Source organism: Urocitellus parryii, chromosome 5 (genome assembly GCF_045843805.1).
Source record: "Urocitellus parryii isolate mUroPar1 chromosome 5, mUroPar1.hap1, whole genome shotgun sequence".
Taxonomy (NCBI): Eukaryota; Metazoa; Chordata; class Mammalia; order Rodentia; family Sciuridae; genus Urocitellus; species Urocitellus parryii.
The window spans coordinates 176,528,872-176,546,882 of record NC_135535.1 but is presented as its reverse complement, the minus strand read 5'-3'; the positions used below and the strand labels follow the sequence as shown (position 1 = coordinate 176,546,882).

Sequence of the window (18,011 nt, the reverse complement as noted above, 5' to 3'; positions counted from 1 at the left end):
TGATTTTAGTTATGTGTGAAGTCAAAATAGGTCACTGAAGAAGACACGTTAAGCTGCAATTACATGACTAGAAACAGGATGAAAGGCTGATCTGAAAACACACACACACACACACACACAGTAAAACAAGACGATAGCTGAATATCTTTAAGGAAGAGATGAAAAAGAAGAGAATCAAGTGCTTGGGAATGAATCTTGAAACTTTAAGTCTCTTTAATCTTCAGAAGTTACTGATTGTAGCAGTTTATAATAACATAAGATTGGAAGCAATTAATTGTCCATCAATAAGAGACTGGTTAATAAACTGTTGTAATTCCAGACACAGAATTCTAAATTTCTGTATAGACATATAAAAAGACCCCCAAGAGGGGAGGACTGGGGCTATAGCTCAGTTGGTAGAGTGCTTGCCTTACATGTACAAGGCCCTGGGTTCAATCCCCAGCACCACCAAAAAAAAAAAAAAAAAAAAGAGGGCAGCCAAGCCAATTACAGTGAGTGAAGTAGTAGCAAATACCTGTAATCCCAGCAGCTCAAGAAGCTGAGGCAGCTGAGTTCAAAGCCAGCCTCAGTAACTAGTGAGACCCTGTTTCTAAATAAAATATAAAAAGAGCTGGAAATGTGGCTCAGTGTCCCGAATTCAATTTCTTGTACAAAAAAAGAAAAAGGGCTACAGGTGCTGGGAATATAGCTCAGTGGTACATGCTTGCCTAGCATTCATGAGGCCCTGAATTCAATCCCCAAAACCACCCAAAAAAAGAAAAAGAAGAAGAAGAAAAAAAAGCTACAGTTATATTTCAGGAGATAGGAGAGTAGAGCAACAACAACAAAAAACCTGTTTGTTTTTTCTTGTACATAAAGTCAAACTGGAGAAATATACATGAAACTAACAACAGCGGCTACCTAGAGATGAGATGGGACCTGGACAAATGAAGAACAGGAATAGGAAGACTTCTTACTAGATAGCTTTTTATATCTTTTCTTATTTTAAGCCACATCATTACTTATCCAAAATAATAAATTAAAAATATTTAATAGATCTTCACATCAAAGGTAGTATCTATCACTGAATAAAGTAAAATAATAAACCTGCATCACTGTTACTGCTCCGTAAGTCACAGCTGTCCAATAGATAGAGCCAACCATTATTCCTGCTGCAGCAAATGGACAAGCTTTTGAGATCAGTCTATCTGCAAGATCCAAGACATAAACAACTGGACCTGTAATAGGAAAAAAAAAAGTTTCAACATAAGGTGGATTTTTAAATTGACTTGTTCAATATTTCCTATAGATCTAAAATACTTTTATGAAATCTTATATTCTGATGCTTTAAAAATTTGGTGGAAACTCAGATTTGAACAGTTTAGCATTTCTCAGTCACTTGTATGAATAGCAAATATTACTTCCTAAATTCTGGGAAATAGCCTGTTCAAATTTTTATCTTTGTTATTGAACCTATAATTAGAGCCTCAAATACAGCTGCTCCTTATGAAAGAACAAGTCCTCTTACTTCCATTTCTTAATCACACTGGCTACTGCAGAGTGAAAGGGCCATTTTAGCTTGCTCTTTTCAAATAGTTCCTGGCAACCATTAAATTCTGTAGTACTTGGTAAGAACATCACTTTCTCTGGCTTCCCTCATTGTGTATCTTGGTACAGTGTGTAAAGGTAACCAAGGCTATTTTCTTGTAGCTACACACTTTATTTTACCTGATTTTCAATATGCTATATTTAGTTGAATATTATTCTTGAAAAAAGCTTCTTTTTATGATTACGATGCTGGTTTTTATGGCTTTTGAACAACTTTAGATGCCAATTATGCTTCTATTATGTGCTTACTATTTTGGATATATTCTTCTAACTGCCATTAAGTCAATAATTTAGCTCCAGAATTTTTTATAGAAATGGAAAGGTCTCAGGTTTGTTCCACACAAGGCCAAAGAATTGGATAGCTAAGCTTAACCAAAGGTAAAGGAAATCTCTTGATTTAGTCATCATTATATCTATTGAAGATTTCCTCTATATACAAACTTACTTCAGACATTTTCTTAGAAATGTATTAGAGTTACTACCTACCTTTGGGGGTTTTAAAATCTAAAGGAGACTATACACAAAAGAAGTTATCTTCACCATACAAAAAAATTAACAAAACAATCTGGTAAAATAATTCAACATTTAAAAATAAAGTATCTTGTGGATCCCTTGATCAAGATTCCCCATTGACTGCAGAAGCCAGTGATATTGTAACTGTATAAAGAGAGACTATGATGTGGGGCTGGGATTGTGGCTCAACAGTAGAGCGCTCGCCTCTCACATGTGAGACCTGAGCTCGATCCTTAGCACCACATAAAAATAAACAAACAAAATAAAGATATTGTGTCCATGTATAACTAAAAAAAAAAAAAAAAAGAGAGAGAGAGAGAGAGAGACTATGATGAAGGGAATATTAGGAGAGATGTCCAAGGACCTTTGATTTAAAATGTAGCATATTAATTTATCATTGTCAAGTTTTAACTTAAAAATGTAAAAACTATGATAAGGTTATCTTTGGGGACCAAAGAGAAAGTAAACCTAATTCAGTGCCTACTGACCAACAACAGGTAGCATTTTTTGAGTGACTCTTACAGAATACCAGGTGCACACAGGCATTACATGCATCATTTAATCTCATAAAATAGTTTAATTCTTGAAATACATAATTTTACTGGGTTAAGTTTATAATTCCCTCAGAAAGTACAATAAAAATCATCTTAGTAAGTTACCAAAGATCCCTCAAATGCTAATACTAGAAGACCATGGGTGTACATATATAACACCTCTACATTTTAACTGCCATATTCTTTTTCTTTTTTTGATATTGAGGATCAAGCCCAGGGGTGCTATACCACTGGAGCTATATCCCAAACTTGGTTTTATTTTTTATTTTGACACAGAGTCTTATTAAGTTCCTAAGATGGGCCTCAAATCTGCCTTAGACTCTAGAGTTGCTGGTATTACATGAGTGCACCGCTGTACTGGCCTTTCAAATTCTTTTTTTAATATATATTTTTTAGTCATTGATAGACCTTTATTTTATTTATGTATCTATATATGGTGCTGAGAATTGATCCCAGTGCTTCACACATGCCAGGCAAGTATGCTACTGCTGAGCCACAGCTCCTCAAATTCTTTATTGAAAATTTTTAAATCAGAAAATTGAAGCCACAAAAGAATATCTAGAGACTCCCCAGCACATGTACCCATCTGCCCATCTGCCAATATTCCATTTATTGAAGGTCAATTCCATCACTTGTAAACTATATTTCATCACCTTACCAATTCTTCCAGGTCTCAGTTCTAGCCAATTCTTTCTGACTCTCTACATCATTTCCCCCCTACTTTTTAGTGGCTTACTTCCATCAAACAAACTTGTTATTATTTCTTCTGTCTTAATAAAAGAACTCTTGACCCTTCTTGACTCCTTAAATATATTTCTTTGCTCCTTTGTAAAAAAAAATTCCTCAAAAGAATTGTATCCTTCCTTTAAATTCTCTCTTGGACTCACTCCACCAAAACTGCTCATAGCAGTTTCACAACCTCCACATATCTAAATTCAATGGTCTAAGTTCACTCTTCCTCTTATTTGGCCTATCAGCAACATGACACCTTTAATTCCTAACATATGGTTCTTCCATTAACTTCTAGGACATCACCATCTCTTGCTTTTTATCTTACCACTTATTTTTCAAACTCTTTAGTTGGTTCCTCTTCTTCTTGACCTCAGGAAGCCCAACCTCCTAATCCCTACTTCATCATACTCCCTATTCAATTACTTTGCTTTATTTATATTCTCTTTTTACAAAAGCGCTTACCATAATATACTCTAATTTACTTATTAAATCTACTTCCACTTACTATAACAAGGGTTGAGTAACTATTACCTGTGGGCCCAATCCAGCCAGATGACTTTTGGTAAATAAAGTTTTATTGAAACATTCCACATGCAAAGTTTAAAATAATACTATCTGGTTCTTTACAGAAAGGGTTTGCTGATTATTACATTAAAACATAAGCTCCAAAGGGAAAAGGATTTCTTTGGTTTTATTTACTTAAAATGTTTTTTTAGTTATGCATGGATACATATCTTTGTTTATTTATTTTTATGTGGTGCTGAGGATCGAACCCAGTGCCTCACATGTGTGAGGCAAGCGCTCTACCACTGAGCCACGATCCCAACCCTGGTTTTATTTATTAATGTATCCCAAGTTCCTATGATTCTCAAATAAAATGAATTTTCTATTGAGGTACTTATAGTAGTTGGAAATATCTATTACTGAAGTGATAGAATTTCTTTAAAAAAACAACCCATCATAATACTTTTATCTATCACAAACAATGGCAATCTAGATTTTTGAACTGTTTTTCCTTAAAAGATTGCAGAGGGCTTTCACAAAATGAGCTCATTGCCACCCAGTGGTATCATTTTTTTTTTTTTGTACAAGAAATCCTTTTGGAAGTTTTCTGTGCATTCCATGGGTTGAAGATTTGCCAAATACATACAGACTGCATTTTATACCACTGAATTCTTGTCTGTTGACAAAATTCTGCCTTGGCTTTTGCCTTAGGTTTTACTTTGCTTAAATCTTCATTGCACTTCCAGACGTACCATTCCAAGATTAGTTTAATATTTAGAAGGAGGTGGACAACAAAAAACCCAGTGTTAAACATGCTATTAGAATAATAAACTGCCACCAAAAGGAGGCACTTTTGAGAGCTAACGATTATATAGGCAAGATATTTGGTGACTAAGAACAATCACTAAAATCCTCTGGATAACAGTCTACCTAACTCATACTCTTCCTATCAGGGAGCTTATGTGCCCTATCCTATGGCTTAGGGCCATAATCTTAGGAAAATGACAACAGTCACTAGCTGCTTCTTATTGTCAGATTATAGCATAAATAATTATGGAAATAAGGAAAGGCAAGACCCTAGGCCTTGAAAAGCTCCATTCTAATGGAGCAGCAGCATAAATATATGTATCATGAAAGGTAAAAATCTAGGGGCATACAAATTTCATTATTTTAAAAAGGCATTATTGGGGGGAAAAAAGACATTATTGAATTTTTAATGCTGTGGTGGGCCTTACCACTTATTATGCTCTCAACAGAAATGATGACTAAAGAAGTTTTATGTAACTTTTGAAAATCCAATAATTTAAAGGGAAATAAAGAAGTCTACAATTAAAAGGAAGTCTATTTTGTGAATTCTTTTGTACAATAAAGAAGCTTTTGCAAAGATAACTATATCCTAATATTTTGGGTAAACTCAAGATTTTTACATTTCAGATTTCAGTGACATCAAAAAGTGAACTGAAAATATTTTGGAAACTCACTAGTTCATGTCTATTAAAAAAAGAAACAATCAGTTTTGTCTAGCAGATACTGCAAAAGTAGACTTTTGAATGACAACTATTGTCATTGTCATTCAAATTCAAGTCTATGCATGCATGGTTGTTAAAGGTACATTTTGGACTGTGTGCAATGATGCCAAACTGTAGTCCCAGCTACTCAGGAGGCTGAGGTGGGATGATCACTTAAGCCCAGAAATTTGGATCAGGCTGGGAAACAGAGTGAGACCCTGTCTCAAAAAACAAAAGAAAACAAAAAAGCCAGGTCTTGTGCACACCTGCAATTCCAAGGACTCCCAAGGCTGAGACAGAGAATCACAAGTTTGAGGCCAGCCCTGTCTCAAATAAAAAGGATGTAAGATGTAGTTCAGTGGTAGGATGTCCTTGGGTTCAATTTCCAGTACCAAAACAAAACAAAAACCCAACAACTAAAAACCCCTAAACAAACAAAGAGTACATCTTGAAATTTAAGAAATTAGAGACTGAAGGGCAGGTTGTTAATAGTGTTCAACATCTGTTGGCAAAGCTTATAATAATACCCAGAATTTCCAGGGTCTATTTCTGGGATACAAAGAATATCCTCCAAACACCTATGATCAATTCTTGAGAAATGTTATCACTGTGACTTGTCAGAGTGCAAAAGTCTCTTAACACAACATGATTTAATGAGCACACACAGGTGCTTCACAAGACAACCTCATGTAAAGTTTCTGTAAAGACTGAACAGCTCCCATGAACTCCAAGGTTTCTGGTAAGTGGCCAACAGTTTATCACATAGATTTAACAAGTAAAATAGATAGCACACAGAAGCCACTCAAGTTCCTGTTTTTTTTTTTTTTTTCTTTTTCTTTTTCTGCTTTGCACTGAACTGGTTTTGACTAAGACCCAAACTCAAATGCCAACCAGCTAGGATAAGAACACCAATCCTATTTTCAGTGCTATCCACAAGTGCAGATTTTTGAGGTCACTAAGAGTCTCACAATATAGTTCTAAACTTTTCTCTTTGCTCCAAATCTTTTTGTAGCATTCTATGTCTGAAATGTTCTGTTCCTACATTGATTAAATCTGTATGAAAACTCAACTTCCCAGCAAAAACTAATCTAACTTGATAAAGGCTCACTGGTTTCCCTGGCCCACCCTGGTCATATCCCCTGAGGCTTCCTTTATATACTACTCCACAAAATGCACTTACCCCTTTGCTTGTACATAATATTAGTACTTTATGTTCTTGTTCAATGTTTGTTCAGTTGTCTCAATATCCTTTATGTCTGTCCATGTCAGCATCATCTTAAGACTGAAAACTCCCAAGGGACAGGGGCCATGTCTGTTTAACTCGTTTTGTACAGTGCCTAGGACAGAACCATGTACAGATAGGTGCTTAAAAAATGCTTTTTTTGATGATGATTGACATCACTCTCAAGGACCCTCTAGGCCACAGCTATCTCAGAGCATCAGCACATGGTATTTGGTTGTATGTTGGAGCACTTTGGTCTACTCCACAGGGCAATGGAATATAATGGCATAGGTCCTAGCTGCAGTACCCTGTGGCAAGTATTTAACTCAATCTGTTATTAAAATGGACTTTTTAAGCCTGAGGCTGTAGCTCAGTGGCAAAGCACTTGCTTAGCATGGGTGTGGCATTGGGTTCAATCCTTAGCACCATATATAAACAAAGGCTTATATTCATCTAAAACTACAAAAAATAAAAATTAAAAAATGGGTTTTTTAAAAAAGTAGTAATTACATGGTCAACAAATGTGGATTTTATTGAAGACATGAAATAATACCAAACAACCAACTGGATTAAAAGTTCAAAGTAGCTGGGTACATTTGGCAAATGCCTATAATCCCAGTGGCTCAGGAGGCTGAGGTGGGATGATTGCAAATTCAAAGCCAGTCTCAGCAACTTAGTGAGATCCTGCCTCAAAAATAAAAAATAAAAAGGGCTCTGCATGTGGCTCAGTGGTTGAGTACTCCTGGGTTCAACACCCAGTACCAAAAAACAAACAAACAACAACAACAACAACAACAACAAAAGAGGTGGGGAAGTATATGGGAATGTTGATGGGACAAAAAAAGTTTTAATTCTTTAGGACTGGATTCATCACTATCTTAAACACTAGACCTTTGGATGCTACATCTAAGAGTTTATTTAAGCTTCATTTTTTGCTCTACTTGTAGGTTGAGATTTTATCATCTTCATGCAAGAAAAAACATCTGCGAATTCAGGCTGTAAGTTGCTTTGCTTAATAACAAGAAGTCAGTCATTAGATTATATAGAGAGAAGGGTTAATTTTATTAGGTAGTTTTTTAGATAACCAAACTAATAGTAATTGATTAAAAAACTCAAACAACCCCATAGAATGAAAGATCTAGGGTATGGTACTCATCTACTTTGACCCTAGGTGTACATTACATTACCATAACTAATAACTAAAAATCAATATAGTAGTTATGATTATTATAGTTTGTGCCAAGGGAAAGCTTCCATTTTTTTTTTCCCCTCACAACAACAGAATAGACCATAGAATACTTGTGGGCTATAAGGTCAAGTACTAAGTATTTATTAGGCATGGAATATACAACAATTTCTCATAAATATTCTTTAAATAATTGAAAAATCTTATAGCAAAATTAAGAAATGTATGATAGTATGGTAAAAACTATACAGATTGTTAAGGTAATTTTAGGTAAAGATTATAAAGGGGATAAGATCAGAAAGTTTTTTTAATTGCTTTTTTTTTTTTAAGTCTCTGATGTGAAAAAGGAGGCCAATTCTAAGCAGAGAATGAAAAGTACAAGTAAATAAAGTCAAAACCAAACAGGGTTGTCAAGACCCTTTTAATGAGAGCTGACTGCTGAAAAAACCTTTAAGGTGTGATAATCACCACCATTGATTATCTTTAATTAATACATAAAAACAGCACTATTTATTATGGGAAGCAAGCCTTTTCCAACTAGTACTCCCCCTTCATGTTTTAAAGTAATGCTTCCCCCCCCCCCCCCCCCCCCCCGATTTTGAAATGAGATCTTACCCTGTTCCCCACAATGGCCTCAAACTTCTAGAGGCTCAAGTGATCCTCCTGAGTAGCTGGAACAATTGGTATGTGCTACCAAGCTGTTTAAGTAATGCTTCTTAAATTTAATGTATATAGAAATCAACTGATGATCTTATTAAAAATGCAGATGTCAATTCAGTAAAAGCGGGGAGTGAGTAGGTGGTGCTCTGCATTCTTAACAGCTCCCATAGGATGCCAATCAATGTTGCTCATCCTCAGATCATACTTTGAATACCAAGGTTTTTAAGTCAGTACATGTGTACAACTGGCTTACCTCACTAGAAAAAAAGAAAGCAAACCCCAAGATGGGGTTGGGGTAGCAAATAGTGAGAAGGATGCAACTGAGCTTCCTATCAACAATGAAAACATACATTCAACATCATTTATTCATTCATTCCTGCCACCAATAAGTCCTAGAAAAGAAGCAGAATTGGCCAGATAGCCAGTCAGAATGAAGCTAAATCCATATGAAAACTTAGGGGGGAAAACAACAAAAACAAAAAATTTCACCCCCACCCCAAAACACAGACATCATCCTGTAGAATGTTAGCTATCACTTTTTCCTTTCTGCGTCTTTTCTTGTCTCCTATTCCTCTTTCTAGTTAGTATTCCTCTTTCTAGTTAGTGCTCCTCAAGCGTCATTTAGGGACAAATAGCAGTTCCTGGTAATCTATTAATTGGTTTACAGACAGTTTTAAGACAAAATGATAAGAGTTTTGACCCTGAAGAGATCTTTTTTTTTTTTTTTCTTTTTCTTTTGGTGGTGCTGGGGAACGAATCCAGAGCCTCAAGATGCTAGGGAATTCTCTACCACTGAACTACATCCCCAGCCCACATTTCACAAATTTGAAAAGATTAATTAGGACTTTCAAATAAATTATTTTAGGTTTTTAATTGTTGCTATATTCCAAGGGACATCCAAGATTTACAAGAATATTTAATAATATTCACAATAAATGAATCAATAACTCAAGAATATTAATTCAAAGAGTAAAAATGAAAATTACATTTAACTCACAACGTCATAAATGATAATAGCATGCTCTTAGAATGAAGACTGTAATCTCAGAGTGAGCTCTAACCAGTGAATCAGGAATAATTAGTCTGCACTAGAAAATATTATTGTTCCTATTGTATTGCAATACATTGTATTACATATACCAATAGGAACAAGCCACTGAAGTATTCACATAATTTTCAACCACTCCAGTAAATCAACCTAGTCTCTCTTATGAATTTTGTCATTAGAAGCAAAGATTAAAACTATAGTCAAGGTATTTGATCTTCTTTTAACAAAACAAGTATAATTATTGTCAGCTGTAAAACTAATGACAAATATACTCAAAAAACAGAACAATATACTGGCAAAATTCTAAGAGATGATAACAACTGGACATTTTATGTGTCTGTGTTAGTTTTGCATCACTGTGACCAAAGTACCTGACAAGTACAACTTAAAAAAGGGAAACTTCATGGTTTCAGAGGTCTTAGTCACAGATGGCTAAGTGCATTGCTGTGAGCCCAGAGGAAGTAAGCACATCATGGTGGATGGACATGGCAGAGAGAAGCTGCTCCATGTATAGCAGCTAGGAAGCGGAGAGGGGAAGAAGCCACTGGGAAGATAAACCCTTCGAGGGCACACTCTCTCCTCCAGCCATGCCCCACCTGCCTACAATTACCACCCAGTCCATTCAAACTATGATGGACTGATTAGGTTACAACTCTCACAATGAAATCATTTTACTTCTGAACATTCCTGCATTAACAAAGGAGCTTTTGGGGGACAACTCATATCTAAACCATAACAATGTGTTATATAGTGAGGAAGAGTAATTACCACAGATCTATGCTTTTAGGTATTTGTTTTATGGCTGCATGAAACCACCAGTGTACTGAGTTTGGATCAACCTTTGGCATATCCATTTATAATATGTAAATCAAGAAAAACTGACAACTTTTGAACTTTTTTGGGGGGATGGAACCAGGCCCTTGAATATGCTAGGCAAGTGCTCTAACATGGAGCCAGCACCCCCAGTCCCCCAAATTTTTAATCCTGATTATCAAAAAACATGATTGAGAGGGATTTTCTGATCCAATAACTATTTTTAAACCTTGTCTTGAAAAGGTATACTGGGATCAATATAGCCAGGACATTAATTATGGGGGTAACAAGGAAGACTCGCTAAGAACAAATTCACACGACTTCATTTACTGACCACAGCTGACATTTAACAATATTCCCTCATAAATCAGTATTAAAAAGACTACAATGGAAATTATGATGTAATTCAAATTATCCTTGAACAGGTATCTTCATGAAAAAAGAAAAGCAGCAGCAAATACAGATTATGCTTCTCTATCTTGCATTCAGACTCAAGATTTAAATTTTATGACATTGCTGTAAAATATTTCTATGATTTTAAATAGTTTCAGTGCTTTATCTACATGACATACACTACAGTGAATAGCTTGAACCTATTATTTGGCATGAAATACACAATTTTTTTTGGGGGGGGAGTGGTACTAGGGATTGAACCCAGAGGTACTCTATCACTGGGCAACTTCCCCAGCCCTTTTGATTTTTCATTTTGAGACAAGGTCTTATCAAGTTGCCCATGCTGGACTTGGACTTGCTATCCTCCTGTCTCAGTCTCCTGAATCACTGTAATTATAGGCATGTACCATTGCACACAGCAATAACATTTTTTTCCCCCCAGTACTGGGGCTTGAACCCAGGGCCTCAAGCATATTAGGTAAGCACTGTCACTGAGCTACATCCCCAGCCCTAATAATACAATTCTTAAGGATAAAATAATATAGACCCAATCATGATAATCTCTTTGGTCTAGCCAAAGAGTTTCACTCTTTTCCACATAGCATCTAGGCATTTTCCTTCCTTGTTGTAGAAAGATATCAATTAAAACCACATTCAAGTTGGGTACAGTGATGCATGCCTGTACTTCCAGAAACTCAGGAGGCTGAGGTAGGAGGATCTCAAGTTCAAGGCCAGTCTCAGAACTTAGTGAGACCTTGTCTCAAAATAAAAAATTAAAAAGGCTGGGGATGTAGCTCAGTATAAAGCACCCCTGGGTCCAATCCCCAATACCACAAAAATAAAACAGAACAACCTTGCTCCCAGCCAGAACCCACAATTACTGCCTGAAAACATATATCCTAAAACTGAACTCAAACAAAAGGATAGATCTATCCCACTACCATCTTCCAAACTGAATATTAAGCTTTCCTGTTAAATGGCATACATCTGTCAACTTAGTACCTGATCAAACATCACATGTAGATTTTAATAATAATTCTTATAATAATTTTTATGTTCACCATCTGAATATCTAAAACATCCAAAAGAATCACCTTATATTTGCCACTTTTCTAATAACATAACTAAAAGGTAAGCTTATCTCATTTAGTAGAAATAAAAGAGTAAGAAAAAAACCCTGGGTTAAGTATGAAAATCTAACTCTGACTTTGTAAGCCAGATATAAACATGGTGAGAGACTAAAGCAATAACTGCCTTTTACTAATGTTCAAGTTTTTTGCAATACTGTTTTGATTTTATAATGTAAATATTTTAGGTCATTCCTTTGTGTTTATCTAAAATTGGTGATGATTGTGAAGACCTATCATGGGTCCAAAAATTTCAAATATTTGAGAATACTCTTTTTCCCATTACTTAACTTTCTTTTCGTATGAAGCTATAATTTCTTCTTATGCATCATGTTAGAGGAAAAACAATAAGGGAAATTGCCCTCATTAATAATCTTCTTGCATTAGAAAAGCATTTCATAAAAAAAGTATTTCATTATCTGCATTTATAATACCTCATTTAAAAAAAATATGGTTTGATTTCAGTAGGAACGACACTTACAAAAACCAATATATCTAGGGGCTGGGGATGTGGCTCAAGCGGTAGCGCGCTCGCCTGGCATGCGTGCGGCCCGGGTTCAATCCTCAGCACCACATACCAACAAAGATGTTGTGTCCGCCGAGAACTAAAAAATAAATATTAAAAAAAAAAAATTCTCTCTCTCTAAAAAAAAAAAAAAAAAGTTTTTAAAAAAAAAAAAACAATATATCTAATAATTTCTAATTTCCCCAATCCCTCCCCAAAGTCATTCTTTCCTTTGGACCTTCCCAGAATCCAGACTGTCTTTCTATACCTCTTGGTTATAACTAAGGGTGATATCAAAAGCAATTACCAGTTATCATGGCATAAACACCAAAGAATGATACCAGCTCATAAATGTATAGCTATACTGGAATAGGTTCACTAAATATTATCCTTAGTTACAGCTTCTTTTAAGCAGTCTGCTATACTTTTTCCATGCTTGCCCCATTCTCAAAGACCTTTGGTTATTCCTTGACTGCCAATTCCCAGAAAGAGATAGCAGTTTTCAAGAAAGACAACCATATAATTGGATTCCAAACATAAATTTAACTCAATATCTTATTAAATCTTTAATTTCCCTACATTTATTCCTTAACAAAATAATTAAGGAGAAGTATTAGAAAGAACTGCTTTCTTTCTCTTTTAACAACTTTCTTCAGAGAATGTGGTTCTTTAAGTCAGCTTTTTATTATAGCTTTGTTATTTGATAATATTTACACAATTGTTATTTGATAATATTTACACAATTAGATATTCATGTTCCTTTTCCTCTCAACCACATGAAAATAGTTAACACATAGATAAAGGAATGATTTGGTCATATATCAAGGATGCTGTCAACTGTTAGCAAAACAAATGTCTGACATTTAGAGAAGAAATAACAGAAAGGGATTGTAAAAAATCCCAGAATGCCAAGATGGGTCATTTAAAAATAAATCTGAGGGGCTACGGTTGTGGCTCAGCAGTAGAGTGCTTGTCTAGCACGTGCAAGGCCCTGAGTATGATCCTAAGCACCACATAAAAATAAATAAATAAAATAAAGGTAATGTGTCCAACTACAACTAAAAAATAAATATTAAAAAAAATAAATTTGAGCTCATAGAGTTATGTAATAACATCAAATGTTATTTTTAAAGACATTCTTACCCAACTTTGGAAAAACTATTAAGTATTCAGCATTGCACTGAGGGCATGCCACTCTGGCTGTACTGTTTCCTCTTTGTTTTTCATCAACCCAGCGCTGCAGACAAGCCTGATGAACCCATTTGGTAGATCCTCGGCACCTGCATGGTCTCACCCATTCAGCTGTTCTATCATCTTCATCAGTGGCAAAACAAACCCAGCAACTTCTGTAAATTAAGAGAGAAAATGATGTTTATTTTTAGGATTTCAGTCTCTTCAACACTGTACCGCTTACTTAAGGGGATGAACCTACTTTGTTATATGATAGAACCTCAATCCTGCTGAAAGACTATGAATACAGAACAATCAGTATATTCCCAGTAGAACGTCTTTAATTTTTGTTTTTCCTCATCATCTTCTATAGCATCTTTTTTCTGAAATTTGTTATTATGTAATTTCCTCCATCTTTCTAGAAATTCTTCACTCTCACCAGTGAACCAGAGTTCAAAGAGACAACCCTTAAGCTGCTTTTGTTTTACATAAGACAGGATAGTTCTTTAAGGACTGGTAAACACAGGAATATGTGAGATTTAGTGTTCTCCCTATTGTAACACTAACCTCTTCTGTGTATTTGTGTGTTTTTTTGTGTGTGTGTGTGTGGGGGGCAGCGGGTAATGAGGATTGAACTTGGGCCCTCTACCACTGAATATACTCCTAGCCCTAAAAAGTTTCCCAAGTTGGCCTCAAATTTATGGTCCTCCTCCTGCCTCAACTTCCCAAAGCTGTGATTATAGGCATGTGCCAGCATGTCTGGCTAACACCAACCTCTTGAATTTGGAAAAAAAAAAAAAAAAGTGTTACACAAATGATTTCACATAATTTCATTCAATTTTCAACTAAGGGAAAAAAACCCCACTATTTTCCCTTTTTGGTAAAGTATAACTATAATGTTGAAAAATTTATGAAACTACAAAGGATAAGAAGACAGGAAAAAATGTAGTGATGATAAATTTGGGACTAGTCTACATGTTTCCATTGTAGGTATGTTTGGTTTTCCTTTTTCTGGAATTATATTATTTATATTTCAAATCTAGAAATTTTAAGTTGGAGATGCTTATGTTTTTTAAAAAAAACCTATTGCATTGATTAATTCAAAAACTTTTTTCACTTTTCTTTAAAGGTACTTTATAAAGTCTGATTTTTCTTTCTTGTAGGATAAGGCTACAATTCCTTATTATTTTTTTTCTCCCAATTAACACAAGTTTTGACATTGATTTTCACTAGGGTAAATACAGTTCAATTCAATGAGACCATTCTCTTCCCCCCCTTCATCCATTAAAAAGTTTTTGAAAATGGAAACTGCAAATTAAAGCTTATTACCTACTGCACAATTTTTACTTAGTTAGATAAGTGGCTTCTATCAGAACTACAAACTTAAACTATGCTCAGAGATAAAGACTGTACAGTCAGCTACCAAAGATGTGTAAGGTCTCCAGTTTTTGAACAACAGGAATAGAACAGGGAAAATGATGAACTGAACCCATGGCAATAATACTCAAAACTATAATTTTATTCAGCTTTCAAACTGAATAACATTTGTTTAGCACTCTGACCCACTTCAGCTAAGCTGTTTTGGCCTTCATGTTACTTTCATTTTTCTTTTAAAATGTGATCATAGCCAGGTGTGGTGGCGCACGCCTGTAAACCCAGTGGCTCCGGAGGCTAAGGCAGGAAGACTTCAAGTTCAAAGCCTGCCTCAGCAATTTAGCAAAGTCCTAAGTAACTTAGCGAGACGCTGTCTCTAAATAAAAAATACAAAATAGGGCTGGGAATGTGGCTCAGTATAAAGTGTACCTGAGTTCAATCCCCAGTTCCCTCCCTCCACAAAAAAAGAGGGCTGGGGATATGGCTCAGAGGTTAAGCGCCCCTGGGTTCAATCCTCAGTATCAAAACAACAACAACAACAACAACAAAAACCAAACACACACACACACACACACACACACACACACACAAAAAAAAAAAAAAAACCCAAAACCCTTCAAAGTTCATCCCCTGCAAAGGAAAAAAGAGGTTATAAATTTCTGACCAAACTTTTAAGAGTTTCTCTTTTTTCTTTATTTTTTGTCCTTCTTCTCTCCAATGTCTCTCAAAGGTCAATGTGATTGATTCATAAGCATTACTTGAACTTGTTAGAAATGGGATTATCAGACCCACCCCCCAGAACTACAGAATCAGAAACTCTTTAGATGCATTTCTCAGGTGATCCTATATCTAAAGTTTCAGAGGTCCTGCTCTAAGTCTGTCTTCACTTTTTCATTATTTCTTCCCTTTCTAAGTCTTCTTAACTCTCCATAATATGAAAATGAAATTCCATTTTACTATAAAAATTTAAAATTTTATGAAACTAGAAAGGATATGAAGACAGGAAAAAAAGTTTTAGGAAAGTGATATGATAAATTTGGGTTAAATTCCACTTAACTATAAACAAAAACTATTTGGTTTTTAAATTTAACAGCAAGTAAAATGCTTAAATTTTTCTTTTTTTAAAAGGAAAAAATGCTAAACTAGTTTTTGGAAAAGACTGAGTTCAGGACATTCTAGCTAGTTCAAGAACCTGGACTTTGATTTTGAGTTTATATAAAACAGTCTTCCAGAAAAATTGACAAATACCCAGGTGTTAGTTTCTTCATTTATTTTTTATTTTATTTTTGCAATGCTGGGAATTGCTTTCAGGTCCTTGTGCATGTTAGGCAAGTGATCTACCACTAAGCCACATCCCCAGCCTCTCTTTGTTTATTATCTTTAATCACAGACCTGATGGGGAATTGGAGATAACATATAAATATTTCGCTAGTAAAGCTGAGTTGAATTATACATTTGTTAGAGATTTTAGTAGTGATTTAGCAAGGGGTTCCCCCACCCCTTGCCATTATATTCAGCACATGTGGAGGCTTTCCTATTATAGCATCTATTAAAAATTACATTAAATACTAAGTTAATCCAGACCTGTATAGTTGTCCTATGGTATTGATAAAGTCACCAAAGAAAATGTATCATGTACAATTCAGCAATACTGTAATTGTCAATACAGTTGAGAATAATAATGGTAGTTTCTAATACTCTAGAATTGGAATTTACCTAATATATATATAATCTCATCATTACTTGTAATATGAAACTGGCTTGAGCAGGACTCTACTTACTTGCTGACTACCAGACATTTCTAAACCAATTGGTGTTTGTGAGTTTTGAGAATCTACACTGAGTTTTATTTTTGGAAAAATCTGTTTGTAAAAATCGAGTCTCTGAAAATGTAACTTTTCAAAAAATACTACCTAAACTAAAATAAAATGTAAACATGCCTGGTACGTGAGGTTTGTTTCAGTGATGTGTCTGGCCTCCCCGTATTAAGATATACTGCTGAATTACAATTTGGCCCCTTACAGATTTTTTTGTTACTTCTATCACTTGAATTTAAATTTATGTTAAAAGTAAAATAATGGGCTGGGGATGTGGCTCAAGCGGTAGCGCGCTCGCCTGGCATGCGTGTGGTACGAGTTCGATCCTCAGCACCACACACAAACAAAGATGTTGTGTCTGCCAAAAACTAAAAAAAAAAAATAAATATTAAAATTCTCTCTCTCCCTCTCCCTCTTAAAAAAAAAAAGAAGTAAAATAATAATGGGTTGATGGATGTAAAACAAGTCTTTTGAACCAGATTGCCTAGATTCAATCCTGGTTTACCACTTGTTATATGTTTAATGATAGAATCTCTTTCACAAAGTTGTTGTAAAGCCAAAGTTTGTTTATGTTTTGTGATGCTGGGGATTGAACCCAGGGCCTGGCACATGCTAAACAAGTGCTCTTATCATTGAGCTCTGGCCCCAACTGGGTTCAATGAAAACTTTAAGAGGGTTGGTAAATTTGGTAGGAAAAATATTAGATGTTTATTTTCACTAAACTCTAAATAAGATTTAGCTCTTTTCTTCAATGATGAATCAAGCAAACTATCTGCAGTACAGCAATTAGAAATTAGTACATGAAGCAACCAGAAATTTTCATATTATTTTACAGCTGCACAAATCCCAAAATAATACTTGGCCCATCATTAATTTGAAATCAGTTATTAGACTGATAAATCTTGTATTTGAATGTGTTACAGCTCATATTACTATACAGATTTTTAATATTTTGATAGCTGTATTTTACTATAATTGGTTTAATTCCTAAGCATATATATTGTTTTATTCTTTCAAAAACATTCTGAGAAGGAACCCATAGGCTCAATCAGACTGCCAAAGGAGTTTTCAGGATAAAAATGGTTTGATTTTGCTGGGTGCAGTGGAGTATGTCTATAATCCTAGCAACTCTGGAGGCGGAGGCAGGAAGATTACAAATTCAAGGCCAGCTTCAGCAACTTACTAAAACCCTATTTCAAAATAAGTAATAGAAATAAAAAGGGCTGGGGATGTACCTCAGTAGTAGAGCATACCTGTGTCCAACCCTAGTACCATACCACCCCTTCCCCAAAAGGTTT

General features: G+C 35.1%; 1 protein-coding gene across 1 annotated transcript in view; it reads right to left on the bottom strand.

Annotated features, from left to right (window-relative positions):
* The window catches only part of Marchf5 (membrane associated ring-CH-type finger 5), a 36,830-nt gene that overhangs the window by 8,850 nt on the left and 9,969 nt on the right, over positions 1 to 18,011 (bottom strand). Inside the window, exons 2-3 of the mRNA XM_026397365.2 lie at positions 13,496 to 13,698; positions 1,087 to 1,217 (exon numbers count right to left, since the gene is read on the bottom strand). Of these exons, the coding sequence (XP_026253150.1) occupies positions 1,087 to 1,217; positions 13,496 to 13,698 (334 nt within the window). The remainder of the gene's footprint in view (positions 1 to 1,086; positions 1,218 to 13,495; positions 13,699 to 18,011) is intronic.